Here is a 15,787-nt window from a genome sequence, read left to right on the forward strand (position 1 = left end):
GTGCGCGACAATGTCACATTGATTTGACAGTTGCAACGACTGGAAAAGCGTATAAACTGACCTATGATCGCTTTTTTTTTTTTTTTTTTAATCATTTGTCACTAAAGGGAGACTTTGGGACGCAAGGTGGCAGCAGACTTACCAGGTAAATGTCCATTGTTTACGTAGTTCTGAGCGTGCGCACATGACCGAGAACAATGGATTTTACCTGGTAAGTCTGCTGCCACCAAGCGTCCCAAAAGTCTCCCATTACGTGATATTTTGATGATTTTTTTTACATTACAGCAACCATCTTAACACCACTAAAGTACTTAAACGGTGAGCCGGTAAACAACAATAGCCCCTAAATACATACTTCTAGTAGATGGCTCGACTTTAACTTCACACGGGAAAAGTGAAAATATTGTTCGATAATTTTATTACAGAAAACAATGCAAAATAGTGTTTTATTAAAAATAGTTGTGTTTCAGTCGTCAACATCGCAATAGCAATACTTCCTTGCGAATTCAAAATGCGAAGCAAGATTTGGTGAGGCAATAATCGCTACGCGCTGTCTTTCCAATCTTTACGCAATAAATTTTGCTTTGCGCGGAGCATTCCAGGAAGTATGAACCGGGCTTACTTACTTACTTCACTCATTGTCGCATTATTAAGATTAATCACAGTAATAGATTTAACGATAAGTTATTCTCTGTATTGGTAATTAATTGAATGAATAATTTGGAAATTTCGGAGTATATATTATGAGCTTATTTTGTCAGGCCAGTGCTTGTGAATAAATTGTTTTGGAGTTGTTCTTATAAACAAAAATATTACTATGTTATTATATGTTGATGATTAGTTCGATGTCATTATTTTTTTAATGAACGAAGACAACTGACCTGCCGTGTCAGAATTTTTACAATTATTTGACGACTTGTCACTGGTACACGATTTAATTATTGGTTAGTATAAGTTTTCTTGGTACATTTTGGCAAAATGAGCAGCCAATTTAACCACCAAGCTATTCTATTTCGCGCGAAATTGAATGCAACTGAAAGGGGTCATTCGATTTCGTGTTATGATTGGTCAAATGTAATGTTGCGTCTTTTGATTTAACAAAATAATCTTTAAAGGAACATGTTGTCTTGGATCGGTCGAGTTGGTCTTTAAAAAGCGTTTGTAACCGTTTGTTATAAAATGCATTTTTGGTTAGAAAGATGTTTTAAAAGTAGAATACAATAATCCACACAAATTTGCCTCGAAATTGCTTGGTTTTCCTTCAACTTTATGAACTAACACGGTCGACCATTTATGGGAGTCACAAATTTGACTCCCATAAATGGCCGACCGTGTGCGTCGACAAGGTAAAAGGAAAACCACGCAATTTCGAGTGATATTTGTGTGGATCATTATACTATACTTTTAAAATATCTATCTAACCATATACATTTTATAACAAATGGTTTCAAACACTTTTCAAATACCAACTCGTCCGATCAAAGGCAACGTGTTCCTTTAACCAATCATCAAAGCAGCATTCAAATTCGCAGACGCTTCTTGAGGCGTGTGTGTCACGAAAAAAGAATGACGAAACGCTAAATTGAACAGAGTGCTAAAGGAATTTGACTCAACTCAAAACGAAATTGAATGGCCGACTTCTGACTTTAAAACGCAGAAACAACTGGAGAGGCAAAAGAGCTTTAATTAGAACATATGGAAATGAAAATGGCTGCCCATTTGCCGAAATTGACCGAGAAAACCTTTATCAAGAAAAAGTCAATAGCCCAATTTGATTATAGACCATGTGACCTATGTTTACATTCAAACCGCCCTCTGTTGACAAAACACTATATACGTCATGTTTCGCCGGGCACTGGGTTGCACAGTCATAGTAAGATTGCGTACACTTTCTAGCTGGCTGCCAAAACACAAAGGTTTTGCCCGGCGGTATGCGCGCGAATCATGTTATGGTTTTCGTGTGACGTCAGAGGTCACATCGTCTATACGAACTGACCATGCACAGGCCATTTAAAGCATTTAAACTACTCTAAAGTTATTAGGAAGAGCTTTAACATTTTATAACGTTTAACTTTGAAGCATCACTGCCGTTGACGTTCCATGATCTATTCGTGGTATCTGTTAATAGAGAAAATAATACACAATGAGTGTAAGCAAATCATCCTGCAGTATGAGTGGTGAAGAACATTGCATATTAAAATATATTGAATTAAAACAAAGACCCAAACATGTCGGTCAAAATACGTCACTTTTGATAAAGGGCAAACTATTTATTTTACAAATGAGTAGAGTTCGTGTTGTTAAATAAACGCCACGGTGGACTTCATAACGCCCCGAGTAAGCCTAAAACAATCTCCAAGAAATAATTCAGCGGATCAGACGACTGAGAAAACAACAACATCAAGCAAACAGACGGAAAACCGTTTTTTGTTAACCCTCCATTTGCATTTTAACAATGTTTAGAATAATAGAATGAGCTTTAATTGTTCTTAAATAGATTGGAGCTTTCAATAGTTGTTGGTAAAATCTATGTTTCTTGTAATTGTTTCTATATCCCTCATTCATTTAGCCATCAATTTATAAACAAAATGACCTTTAATTACCTGGACATCTTCTGCACGGCTTTATGCTCAAGGTAAACCATGTCTCGCTAACCTGTTATATGAAAATTAATCCAGTGAACAACAATTTAAGCTACGCAATTTTTCATCTTTACTAGTTATTTTTAAGTTTAAAAGGGTTTGCGCAACGATATAACACTCTTTAGATTTGTTCACAAGGCAAAGTTCTCCTTGTTGAACTGCCGACGTTTGTAACAGAACTGTGAGTATTTTTAGCTCTGATTTTGTATGGCAGAAGAAAAAGTGTTTGAAAAAGTCAACAAGATGTTAAGCTTTGTTTATATTCTCGTGACTCCGATAACTGACTGATAAAGCGGTCTTTTTATGCATTTTTGTTCTCACTAAACGATGAAAATGCTTCTGCCTATGTCACTATTGGAAAGGGGTGACAACTTTTTTATCAAAAAAAAATTGAAACAAATATGTATATTTATGTTTTTGATTATATTAGCATCATTATGTCAAATCAGAGTGTGAGCAGTTTGGGGATTAATAGCTCAAAAATACAAGTTATAGATTTTATTGATAGGTATAGGTTTCAGAGTGTATTTTTATTTTGTTTGTGTTTACGGAGTGTTCAAAACTCTTCTTGTGTTGATAATTAGAAAAACCATGCCGCGTACAATTCAGTCTCCCGACGGCGACTATGGAGCTAGCTAGTCCAAACGTTGAGTAGACCAAGTAATAACTTAGTCCGCGATAATGAAGTGAATAACGATAAATCCACTCAATCCACTAAGCGGAAATGGATTCCGCCTAGGTGTGGCTAATAACCAGGACACTTCTTTAAAAAAAGATTGATATTTCTACACTTTCCTCTTAAAACGTCTTTAGATACTGTGAAATTGTTTTCAAACGATTTCCAATACTTACTAACCCTCAACACAAATTACTCCAGCAGTTTCTGTGTTGTTACACTTTGGTTTTTCCCAGCAATGCGATGGACAGTCGGTGATTTTGGCCTCGGAGCCGTCACATTTGACGCCATCAATGAGGTTAGGACCACTGCCTTGACCAAAGAAAGCACCCGACTTGGCCTGCTTGGCACCACGGTAACCCAGCTGTTTGCAGATGACCTCAGCATCAGTTATATCCCACTCAGTGTCACAAATGGCACCCCATTTGCCATCCACATAGATCTCAACCCTCCCACTTGTCTTGGTTGGTCCACCCACAAGCCTAACAACACCTCCTGTAATGGGAAGAGTGAAGTCAACACCTTTTAGCAGCATCAAAGTATTGTACAAGGGTGGAATAATATTGAACTGTATGCATCAAGTCATAATTGGACGCATTAGAATTAGGAACAACGTCAAAATAAAGTTTAGAGGAACACGTTGCCTTGGATTGGACGCGTTGGTCTATAAAAAGCGTCTGAAACCGTTTGTTAAAAAAAGCATATGGTTGAAAAGATGTTTTAAAAGAAGATTATAATGATCCACACAAGTATCACTCAAAATTGCACGGTTTTCCTTTTATCTCACGAACTAACACGGTCGGCCATTTATGGGAGTCAACATAAATGGCCGACCGTGTTAGTCGACGAGGTAAGAAGAAAACCACGCAATTTCAAGGCATATTATTTTGTGTAGATCATTGTATTCTACTTTTACAACATCTTTCTATACCCATATGCATTTTATAACAAACGGTTACAGAACGCTTTTCAATTCAAAGACCAACTCGACCGATCAAACGTGTTCCTTAACCGGACGTGTTTTACGTATTTCAATGGGAGATTTTCGAACGCAAGGTGGCAGCAGACTTGACAGGTATATCTCCATAGACCTTTTCGCAAATACCCATTGCGCAAGCGCTTATTGTTGAATGACGTGCATGTTGGTATAGACTGTGCAAGTCTCGCGAGAAATTGAACTTCCGGGACCATTGTGGTCCCAACCTAATGGAGTTTTACGTTGGGGAGATTTTGTTCTGTCAATAATTTTAGTTTAACATAAGTTATGACTATAAAAAGTGAATATGTTCTTGGGAATGTAAAAATAAGTGATTCAAAACAGAAAAGTAAAATCAATTCAACAAATTAACGAAGAAAACTAAAGAAAAAAACTTGACCTCCAGTTTCCGGTTTACTCTAAACAATTAAGAATATTACCCAATTGACGTTCCCATTATCGCTGAACCTATGTGATGATCGCACCAATTGGACGTGATTCACAAACGGGGTTTGTTAGAAAAACCATCCAGGTCGATGTCGAACAGCGATCCTCGTCCCGATAAATGTATAATATTTACGTTAATTTAAACAAAACAATTATTATGTACACGAATTAAAATAATAATTATACAAAAAATACGTTAAAAATAATAATCTTTAAGAATTTTTTAACAAATAACAATTTCAATACAATTTGGTTTTGTACAAAAATATACTTTTTTTTCGAATTAAGTTCTCGTTTTCGCTACGTGCGAGACTTGCACAGTCTATAGCTAGCGATCAAACTTGATCGCTATAGCTATACCAGCATGCACCTCATTCCACGCGTCGAACGAGCGCGTACCGAGTATTTGCGATAATAATAGGCCGTGTCCGAAACGGCGACTTCGGCTACAGCTACGGCTAGATCGCACGCGTCTGCTATTCTTCAACACTGGTAGACGCGCTGATCTAGACGTAGCTGTAGCCGAAGTCGTCGTTTCGGACACGGCCTAAGTTATCACACAAGCGCGAGTGGAATACGGGAAAATATAGCGCTTCTGCGTCCCATATCCAACAAGGCCGAAGGCCGAGTTGGATATGGAACGCAGACGCGCTATATTTTCCGTATTTCCACGAGCGCGCGTGTGATAACGTATTTATCTTCAAGCAAACTTGGCGCGTGACATAGAACACACAAGACGCATGGTAGTGATATTAGCCGTGCAGTATTATACAAATATTGACTGCTTCGAGTGCTATGGTTAAAACTATGACTCCCGAGGTGATCCCCGGAGCGTTCTATTTTCCCGAGGCAAAGCCGAGGGAAAATAGAATGCTCCGGGGATCACCGAGGGAGTCATAGTTTTTAACCGTTGCACGAGTAAAAGCAGTCAATATTTGTTTTATAACACCCCAAATATTTCTAAATACTGTACTTTTATTAAGTTACAGACCTGAATGCTACAATCCACGGACGACGCGAATACAGATTGCAAACACTTTTACTTACTGTGTTGCATGTGGTGTCGTGCAATCCGAAATGGTTACAGACTATTAATTTATCATCCTCGTACACGCAACGGACGTCTGGGTACTGCACGCCGTGTGCTAGTCTGTCGGACTAGCGCACGGCGCCGTGTGCTAGTCTTCGGACTAGCGCATGGCAAACCGACGCACTATCACACGGCCGTCGTCTAGCAAAACTAAGACATGTCATGTGACGCGCTCTAAACCAATGAGCAGGCAGAATACTTGCAAGGGGTGTTATAATATACAAATATTGACTGCTTCGAGTGCTATGGTTAAAACTATGACTCCCGAGGTGATCCACGGAGCGTTCTATTTTCCCGAGGCGAAGCCGAGGGAAAATAGAACGCTCCGGGGATCACCGAGGGAGTCATAGTTTTTAACCATTGCACGAGTAAAAGCAGTCAATATTTGTTTTATAACACCCCAAACATTTCTAAAACCTGTAGTATTATTATTAAGTTACAGACCTGAATGCTACAATCCACGGACGACGCGAACACAGATTGCAAACACTTTTACCTACTGTGTTGCATGTAGTGTCGGACAATCCGAAATGGTTACAGACTATTAATTTGTCATCCTCGTACACGCAACGGACGTCTGGGTACTACACGCCGTGTGCTAGTCTGTCGGACTAGCGCACGGCGCCATGTGCTAGTCTTCGGACTAGCGCATGGCAAACCGACGCTCTATCACACGGCCGTCGTCTAGCAAAACTAAGACATGTCATGTGACGCGCTCTAAACCAATGAGCAGGCAGAATACTTGCAAGGGGTGTTATAAAGGTTTTTATCACCACTCCATTCTGCCAATCTAATTGGATGATTAGCGCGTACTTGAAGATAATAATATATGTACTTTAAAATAGCGTAGGCCAATTTCTTTTATTTGATTGTTAGCTGCGTTGTTTTAATTAGTTTTGTGTCTATTATAATCATGAAGTGTCTGCATGTGTGATTGTTGTTCGAAAAACAGATTTGTTTTATATGTTTTGTTAGACATGCTATATGATATAAATATATATGGCCACTCCTTTAAACCTCGAGACCCGGCCATGTAGTGGTTCCTGATGTATTTCCTCTTCCATTTCTCTCTTGTTCAAATTCGACCCCGGTACTTTTGAGCAACTTTTAACAAGCTCTCCGCGGTCCTGCTTTATGACATTAAGTTCCTGCACTCGATGTTTGTACAACTGTCCACCACAATCAGCAAATCCATTCGGTTTTTGGACATCTCTCTGAAGAGAGTCTACAAATGCACGGTCAATATTTTTGCTATCCTGCCAGTGACATCTAGATATTCTCCCTATATCAACTCAACATGTTGAGTTGATACAGGGAGAATATCTACACGTTGTCAATGATACGGTCTCCGTTTAGTTTAGTATTATAGTTTTTTTGTAATCTGCCCCCTCTCAGCATTTGATTACTAATAAAGGGCATGGTCTTAATCAAGTAGGCCTACACCAAAATACTGAAAACTCTTTTCCTGAAAGTTCTATGTGCACAATTGTCAGAGCGATACCATCGAAATGCACTCCCCCCCCCCCTTATTGGTAATTCAAGCATATCTTCAGACCGATTGCATCCCGATGCCGTCACTGAAAATCACGCCGACTCACTGTTTTTACGACCAACATCAAATCGTCCATAAAAATAGATACATCCGTTCTTTATCAAAACAAAACAACTGAACTCACCTTCCTCAGAATCATCGGAGACAGAGAATCACCTTGGAAAAAACCTCTTCTTATACACACCCTGCCAAGACTATCATTGTTGGCAGTAAGATTGGTTCGCCATGTCTTCATAAAAAGACGTGTTACTTCCCACTCTTACCATATCGTCACATTTCATTATCCATAACGTGCAAACACTGTCATCCGCAGTAGTGTATAGACCTTTCTTTTGTTGATAAACAAACCGGCTTGGTTGGCATGGTCGGCCGAATGTTAGTAAAAAACTAAATCTTAAAAATAGATGTTTTAACCAAATTCAGCATTTTCTGCAAAATTTCAATTAAATAAAATACCTCTCATAATTATTTGTTTTGTTTTTAACAAAATCAACAAATTTGGTTACATTATTACAAAAAATAGCGATCTTTTCTTAATTTGCACTTACGGCTTTCCATAGTTTTCCAATCTGGGTTGGCAAAAACTCGGGCTGTGACGTTGCAAAAGCAAGGTCTATAGTCAATCCGCGCCATTGCGAAACTAGTCGTTTTGCCTTCGTTTTGCCTCCAATAAGGAAACAACTACTAGTCACCCAACATACTTATTATACATGTCGAATTTTAAAATAACTTGCATATATGTAAATAAAATATCCTATGACAATATTACAGATAAAAAGATAACAGTAATAATACAATAAAAAAACAGTAGTTATTAATTCTTACTTGGGTTGCAGATGAGTCCGGCAGTGCTGGTGCACGGACTATTTTCTTTGCAGAGATATGAGCATTTGCGAAGATATAGCTCCGTCCCGTTACAAGCAACTCGATCCATTACAATAGGAAGTTCTGTCGCTCCATAAAATGATCCATTCTTTGCCTCACTTGCCCCTGGGAATCCAAGCTGCCTGCAAACAGTAGTCGCATCTTGTATGTCCCAGTTTGTATCACATACCGCACCCCAAGCACTGTCATGGTAAATCTCGACTCGACCTCTAAGTGCGTCATCACCTCCAGCTAGCCGGATGATACCATCTTCGATAAAACAATAAAAGCAGAACAAAAATGGTAATGCTACAACGCACTTGAAATGATAACTGCACGTGACATCGTAGTAATCCTCCTGCATAGTGGCGTAATGGAAGCGTTTATAGGTCGGGAAATTCTCTCCCCACGCTTGCTTTGTTTAAAATAAGCGAAGCCGGGTCGTAGCCAACCATTAAACGAGGTAAAGTCGTAGTGGGAACGCCATTATCGTACAAGCAGCGTGGTAGCATCGTGGTGAGATCTCTGTGTTTGTAATAAAAACGAAACGCCGTCGGCAACCATTCCGCACAAGAAACAACCGCTTGGTCGGTATTGGTGTAATCGTAGTGGCAGCGAGTCAGCAACACGTTTGACCTAGAAGCAGTAAAGTTATGTGGAGTCTTCAATTTTGCCAAGTTGCTGGATTTTGACGGCGATCGTGTCCCGACTTGATAAGATCGGGTGATCGGCACCTTGTCTTTGTAAGGTCTTAGTGCTGTGTGAACGGGAATCAAGCACGCAGGTAGCGGGGCAGGCAGTGTAGTGTTAGCATTCATTATGGAGGAATGATGTGTAGTTCTCACACGTGATGCAACTAAGAAGTTCTGTTGAACACTGGTGCCCAGCTAAATTTGACAGAAGAAAAAGGAGCTGAGGAGAGGAGGACAATTTGAACTTATTATAAAAACCAGGCAACACTATAAATTAACTTGCAATTTGTATAAGAAGTGGCTTGGTGGAGCATATTGGGAGTCAGTTTGGCCGATTAACCTAAAGGTGTATTTAGAATTGGTTAAGCTTTCACCATGTTAATTGAGATTGAAACATGACCTTAAACGTCACCTCGGCATCCAAGAACTTCAAACGCGATGTCAGGATAACTAATCCAAGTTATCGGCAATATTCGAAGGAATCTGGTCTTCAAAACTTGAGGAAAGGTGACAGTCACTCGCTGACCACCTGTGAAATCCTTGTTGAACTAAACAAAATAAAACATATCAAAACTTGATAGATGTTTAGTGTTTGTAGCGATCGTCTTGTGAGCAAAATAGTTATCATGTTTTATTACTTGAAAACTGTCAGGTTGGGTGTGGTCTACTTGTGTGTACATCCGACGCTGCATCGATCGACTGTCAATACATTAAAGGGAAGGTACACTATTGGTTATTGTCAAAGACCAGTCGTTCTCACTTGGTGTATCTCAACATATGCATAAAATAACAAACCTGTGAAAATTTGAGCTCAATTGGTCATCGGAGTTGTAGAAAATGATGAAAGAAAAAACACCCTTGTTGGACCAATTTGTGTGCTTTCAGATAGGAATAAAAGACTTCTAGCTAGAAGTCTTTTATTATTTTAGTGAGAAATTACCTCTACTTCAAAATTTATGCAACTTCAGAAGGAGCCGTTTTTCACAACGTTTTATACTATCAACAGCTCTCCAATGTGTTTCCAAGTCAGTTTTTAGGTTAATGTTTGTTTTGAGTAATATTTGTTTTACCAAACGTGTGCCTTCCCTTTAAATAGTGTGATTTGCATTACCTTCACGGGTTTGCTACGTGTATCATTGTGTGTTAAATATTATGCAAATTATTACAAAGCCCACTTACAAAAAAAAGAAAAAAAAAGAAAAGAGAATTGTAGTATGCGAATTCAGTATAAAACAATTTACTTGGGGAGGGTGTATGGCATAGTATACAAATATTGACCGCTCCGAGTGCTATGGTTAAAACTATGACACCCGATGTAAGCCCTTGATCGAGCGTTCTATTTTCCCGAGGCGAAGCCGAGGGAAAATAGAACGGTCCGGGGATCACGAGGGCTTCATAGTTTTAACCGTAGCACAACAGAATTGAACAGACACTAGTTTAATAATCAATGAAGAGGTTAAACGGATACAGAATCATCGTATGAGAAGTCTTTTCGAATTAAAACCCCAAAAGTATTGCAAGTTTTGCAGTTTTATAGCCAAGCACAATGACAAAATGTAAACCTCAATCAAGCATTTAGACATAAGTGGCTCTTTATGAAAACGGTGACGTACGTGACTGCACGTTTAGGCAATGGAATCATTGGGTCTGTAAAGACAGGGGCCAGTCAAAGGAAATACAAGAAAAGGTTTATGACCCGTATGGTATCTCCTTCCGCATTCTCCAAGTCATGCCAACTTTCAGATTCTCCTGTTGAACTATACTGAATGCTGAAGGTTATCAAGTATTCCGATGGACGGCACTGAATAATCAATCCTGTAATAACTGGGCCTGGTAGTCCAAGATCAACTTGAATCCAAGAGCCTTGTTTAGCACTCGTAGCGGGTGCCCACCAGTGGCTGTTTCCTGTGTAAGATAAACGTTAACGATATCCATTATACTATGTTCCTTGGAAATACAAACTGTCAAACAAGTAATAATAATATTTTTAATTTATATTGCGCCCCTTACATACAAAATGATCAAAGGCGCAGAACACATGATAAAAAGTACAGAGTGGAAGAAAAAGACAAAGAAAAAAGACTGGTCACCAGGCCAGTGCCCAAACAGAAGTATGGGGATACGTCTGTCCTGCCAACAGAGAACTAATAGTTACTTATAACATAGGCCTATCCCTGCTGGCATCGGTAATGTTTTGACCTTTTCAGGAGACAAATGCCTCTAACCCTATCTATGGTAAAATTCTAAACTAACTGGCAAGGTGACCATAGAAGAATACACAATAAAAAGCGGTTTTAAAAAAGGTGGGTTTTTATATTACATTTAAAAGAGATGAGTTTCTGTTCGCTACGTATGTGAAACGGTAGCGCATTCCAAAAATTAGGGGCTGCCACAGAAAAAGCCCTATCACCAAATGTAGTCAACATTTTACCAGAAGGATACTCCAAGAAAATACCGTAATTCCCTGACCTAAGGTTATAGAAAGATACTTTCCGGATAAAGACAAGATCCTGTATGTACTTTGGAGAAAGACCATGAATAGCTTTAAATGTCAACAACAGGATTAATTTTTAAAATGAATCCTGTACAAAACTTGCAGCCAATGCAATTGGTGAATTATATAGGTGTGATGTGTTCAAATCGGTGTGTGTTGGTAACAATTCTGGCAGCTGCGTTTTCAACCCTTTGTAGTTTAGCTATGTGTGACTTTGGCAGACCATACAAAAGGCTATTACATTAATCAAGACGACTGGTCACAAATGCATGAATTAGTTTTAAAAGAGAATCTTGTGTAAGGGACTGACTAATGCGTTTGATGTTGTGAATATGAAAAAAGGGCAGCAGAGCAAACTTTATTGATATGGGTGTTCATTGCATGTTCAGAATCGAACCAGTCCCAAGTTACGAACACATGTTGTAGGAATCACAGTAGCTTCACCAATAATAAAATCGGAAATATTAATTTTCTTCAACTGCTGTTTTGATCCGATGATCAAAATTCACGTTTAGCATCATTAATTAAAAGCCGGTCATGTAACATCAATTGCCTGATGTCCCTTATGCAATCTTCGATGCGACCTTCAAGTTATGGAAAAGCTGCTTTAAAGACACTGGACACCTTTGGTAATTGTCAAAGACCAGCCTTCTCTTAGTGTACCTCAACATTATGCACAAAATAACAAACCTGTGAAAATTTGAACTCAGTTGGTCGTGGAAGTTGCGAGATAATAATAATTGGAAGAAAAAACACCTTTGCCACACGAAGTTGTGTGCTTTCAGATGCGTGATTTCGGGACCTCAAAATCTAATTCTGTGATCTCGAAATAAAAATTCAAATATTTTAGTGGAAATAACTTCTTTCTCGAAAACTACGTTATTTTAGAGGGAGCCGTTTCTCACAATGTTTTAAACTGTCGCTTTCCATTGCTTGTTACAAAGTAAGTGTACCGCTAACAATTATTTTGAGTACCAGTAGTGTCCACTGCCTCTAAAGCTCTGAGGGGACAGCAATTTTTAAAAAGCTGCTACTTATCGCAAAATCAGGGGGCAACGGTAGAAGTCCCTTGAGATAATTCATTCAGATAGCAAGTCTGCAACAAATGATTTGAGAATGACGGCCATTTTGGACGCCATCTTTTGATTCGGAAAAAGATTAAGGATTATTTGTGAGAAATTTGTTGAGGACCTCTCATGAAAAAAAGGGCTTGTTAAATTATCTTTTCAAGGTATCGGCCTGTTCTGACCTCATGATCATTGACTGAAACGCAAACAAACCCAGATACACTGCAAAAACTGGGGTGTTAACATTTTATAAGTGGGTGTTGTCAAATACCGGACAAAGAATCAACATTAACACTTTATAGGGTTTAAAAAGAAAACAATGTAGTTGTTTTTAATTAATTCAGTGTTATTTTGAATAACACCAATGTAGTTGTTTTTAATTAATTCAGTGTTATTTTAAGACCCCGTTTGTGTAAATTGTAAGTCTTTTCTTTGTATCTATAATTTATGTGACAACACCATTGGTGTTAATTTAACACCCCAGTTTTTGCAGTGTAGGCATGCTGTCCACACACACGGAGCTAATTAGATGTCGGCAAACTTGAACCAGTTTATTTGATCAGGAAAATAATTTGTGTCCGCAATTTAACGGAAATTGAATTTGACTTGCCCTCATTGAGTCGAGCTTTTCTGGGTAAATATGTTGACGAATAGTATGATGATGCGGTAAGACTTCCATCAGGGATTGCCCCACTCTCCATTCCCAACGGTCCACTGGTACAGAGTGGTTCTAAAATAATGAATTAGTGCAATCAAACAATTAAATTTTTGTAAATAATAAGCTTATAATAGTCCACAGAGCTATTGTCTGAAGTTTCAGAGAATTTAAAATAATGTGTCAAATCAACACTTAAAATCAAATACAGGTTAATTATACCCCGAAGTACTTCAGTTTGTGGCTATTTTATTGTAATGTAAAATTAATTGGTTGATATACTTATCGTGAACATCAACATGCATTTAAAACTTAGTTTTAAAACTATATTTAGAATATAGAAAAAGATGAATAAACTGATTGTGAAGTTTACCGTCTGAGGACCATCCTTGGGTTTCTATGTCGTTGATTGGATGAGCCAGACAAAGTCCTGGATTGTTAACACAAAAATTTATATGAGCGAGTACAAAACATGCTTAAAGCCACTCAAAGACCAGTCTTCTCACTTGGTGTATCTCAACATATGCATCAAATAACAAACCTGTGCAAATTTGAGCTCAATCGGGCACCGAAGTTGCGAGATAATAATGAAAGAAAAATACCCTTGTCCCACGAAGTTGTGTGCTTTCAGATGCTTGGTTTCGAGACCTCAAATTCTAAATCTAAGGTCTCGAAATCAAATTCGTGGAAAATTACTTCTTTCTCGAAAAGTACTCCACATCAAAGGAAGCCGTTTCTCAAAATGTGTTATACTACCAACCTCTCCCCCTTGTTATACCATGTAAGGTTTTTTGATAATAATTGTTTTGAGTAATTACCAATAGTGTCCACTGCCTTTAAATTAGGTAAAATTTGCTATAACTAAGAGGGTAATTTTACAACATTTGTGTTTTCCTGCTACGATTCAAGCAAACAAATTTAAGGTTACAATTATTTTCATTTGACACGATGACACTCACAACTTAGTCAAAAGTGTGTGTACACTAAAGATGAATCAATAAACACTCACCGATTAGAAGTACATTCAGCAGCAGCATCGAATTAGCGAAGGCAAAAGACGCCATGGTTTGACGATGGTACAAGAAATAGCTGCAGCAATTATCTCAATGCACGTGAACGGTCAACTCTAAAACTCGAAACAAATATGTTGGTGTTTATTTATTTATTTCCATGTAAAACAACAAAAACAACAACAACAACGACAAACAAACAACAGCAGCAACAGCAACAACAACAACAGCAACAGCAGTTTTAAGTGACACTTTGATTTTCTTTTTGATTTTTTTTTTAAACAACTTACAATGATATCATTTAAGTGGTAAGAGACATGCAAAGAAAATAGAAGGGCCGCGACGCACTTGAAATCATAAAAAAGGGATAATTTGCAAATTTAACATCTATTCTATCATGGCGGTACCCGCTGCAAGAAACAAAGGATTCTATACCGGCAATCTCGTTATTAGACACTGCTCTAGAATTGCAAGGGTCGTGGGTTCGAATCCCAACGGAGTAATATGCCTGTGATATTTTGTTCACATGATTCGGGAAAGTACTGAGTATATGGTGCTAACACACATCGGTGTATGGGTAAAAACCAAAAAGATACAAACATGATTTCCTTTTACTCTTTTTGGCTGAGTTTGAAGAACAGAGGAAAACAGACTATCTCTCTTTTTAGTGTGGTTTGAGCATGGCTGAAAGAGAAAGATGTTTCAGCAACAAGAGTCAAACGAAATCCATTCCGTTCTACCACTCGACCAAGCACCAGCATCCCATATCTAAAGCATGCATTGTTATGTGGACATACTTTTTGTCTTTGACAATTTGGAGTGAAAAAGTTGAAATTAACAAAGGGCATAAGGCCTACATCTGGAGACTTAAAAGGCAATGGCCAACTTTGGTAATTGTCAAAGTCTAGCATCCCCACCTAGTGTATCCCTACATATTTTGTGAAAAAAGTACAAAATCTGTGAATATTTTGACTCAATTTAGCATCAGAGTTCCTTGAGTATATTAAAAGCAAAACACTCTAGTTGCACAACGTTTTATACCATCAACAGCTATCCAATGCTCATTACCAAGTTGGTTTTTATGATGACAATTATGTTAAGTAAAAACTAATAGTGTCCATGCAGTGCCTTTCACACTTTAAAAAGTTTATGAATCTTTCGCTTTTTCAGCCAAAAGGTTACATGAGAAATACAGCATGTAGCCTTTTTGAAAAATAACTCCAAGAAAAATTGCTTTTGTATTATTTAAATGAAAACACAATTTTGGTGATTAGTTAAACATGAAGCTGTTGTCAGTAACGTCTTTTGGTCCAAAATTTAACAACCTGTAATACTGTAAAACGCACTGCACTATCTAGAACCAAAGCCTGGACCTGCCAGTAGACCGAGAAACACTTACCTTGATGATGTGTTCTTGTAGTCCAAGCTTTCTCGGTTCCTCTCTTCCCGATAAGATGCAACGTTTTTATGAACACTACTGCTGGTGCAGTGCGTTTAAATACTGTTGAATTTCCATTGAAGTGCTCATCAGTCTGCTTCGGGTTTTGATTGACAATCGATGAGCAGCCAATCATAGATACGTGTTAAAGTCACTGATTGAATGAAGTGACTTACTCTACCAT

General features: G+C 38.3%; 1 protein-coding gene across 3 annotated transcripts; it reads right to left on the reverse strand.

Annotated features, from left to right (window-relative positions):
- Positions 1-1,453: 1,453 nt before the first annotated feature.
- On the reverse strand, positions 1,454-15,638 carry LOC139951073 (neurotrypsin-like). 3 transcript variants are annotated; one of them, XR_011787727.1, is made up of 10 exons: positions 15,565-15,638; positions 14,165-14,281; positions 13,529-13,585; positions 13,111-13,230; positions 10,636-10,844; positions 9,352-9,487; positions 8,209-8,517; positions 3,495-3,813; positions 2,604-2,655; positions 1,454-2,118 (listed from the first exon to the last, which is right to left on the reverse strand). XR_011787727.1 is itself a non-coding variant. In XM_071949897.1 (10 exons), the coding sequence occupies exons 2-9, from the start codon at positions 14,217-14,219 to the stop codon at positions 2,651-2,653; spliced, it is 1,206 nt and encodes a 401-aa protein (XP_071805998.1). In that variant the 5' UTR covers positions 14,220-14,281; positions 15,565-15,638; the 3' UTR covers positions 1,454-2,118; positions 2,604-2,650. The 3 variants fall into 3 exon arrangements, 2 of the variants coding, with proteins under 2 accessions (XP_071805998.1, XP_071805999.1); XM_071949897.1 differs by having other exon boundaries at positions 3,499-3,813; XM_071949898.1 differs by having other exon boundaries at positions 3,499-3,813; positions 14,165-14,287; positions 15,565-15,614.
- Positions 15,639-15,787: the final 149 nt, after the last annotated feature.

This window comes from Asterias amurensis, chromosome 18, assembly GCF_032118995.1.
Source record: "Asterias amurensis chromosome 18, ASM3211899v1".
In the NCBI taxonomy this organism is placed as follows: Eukaryota; Metazoa; Echinodermata; class Asteroidea; order Forcipulatida; family Asteriidae; genus Asterias; species Asterias amurensis.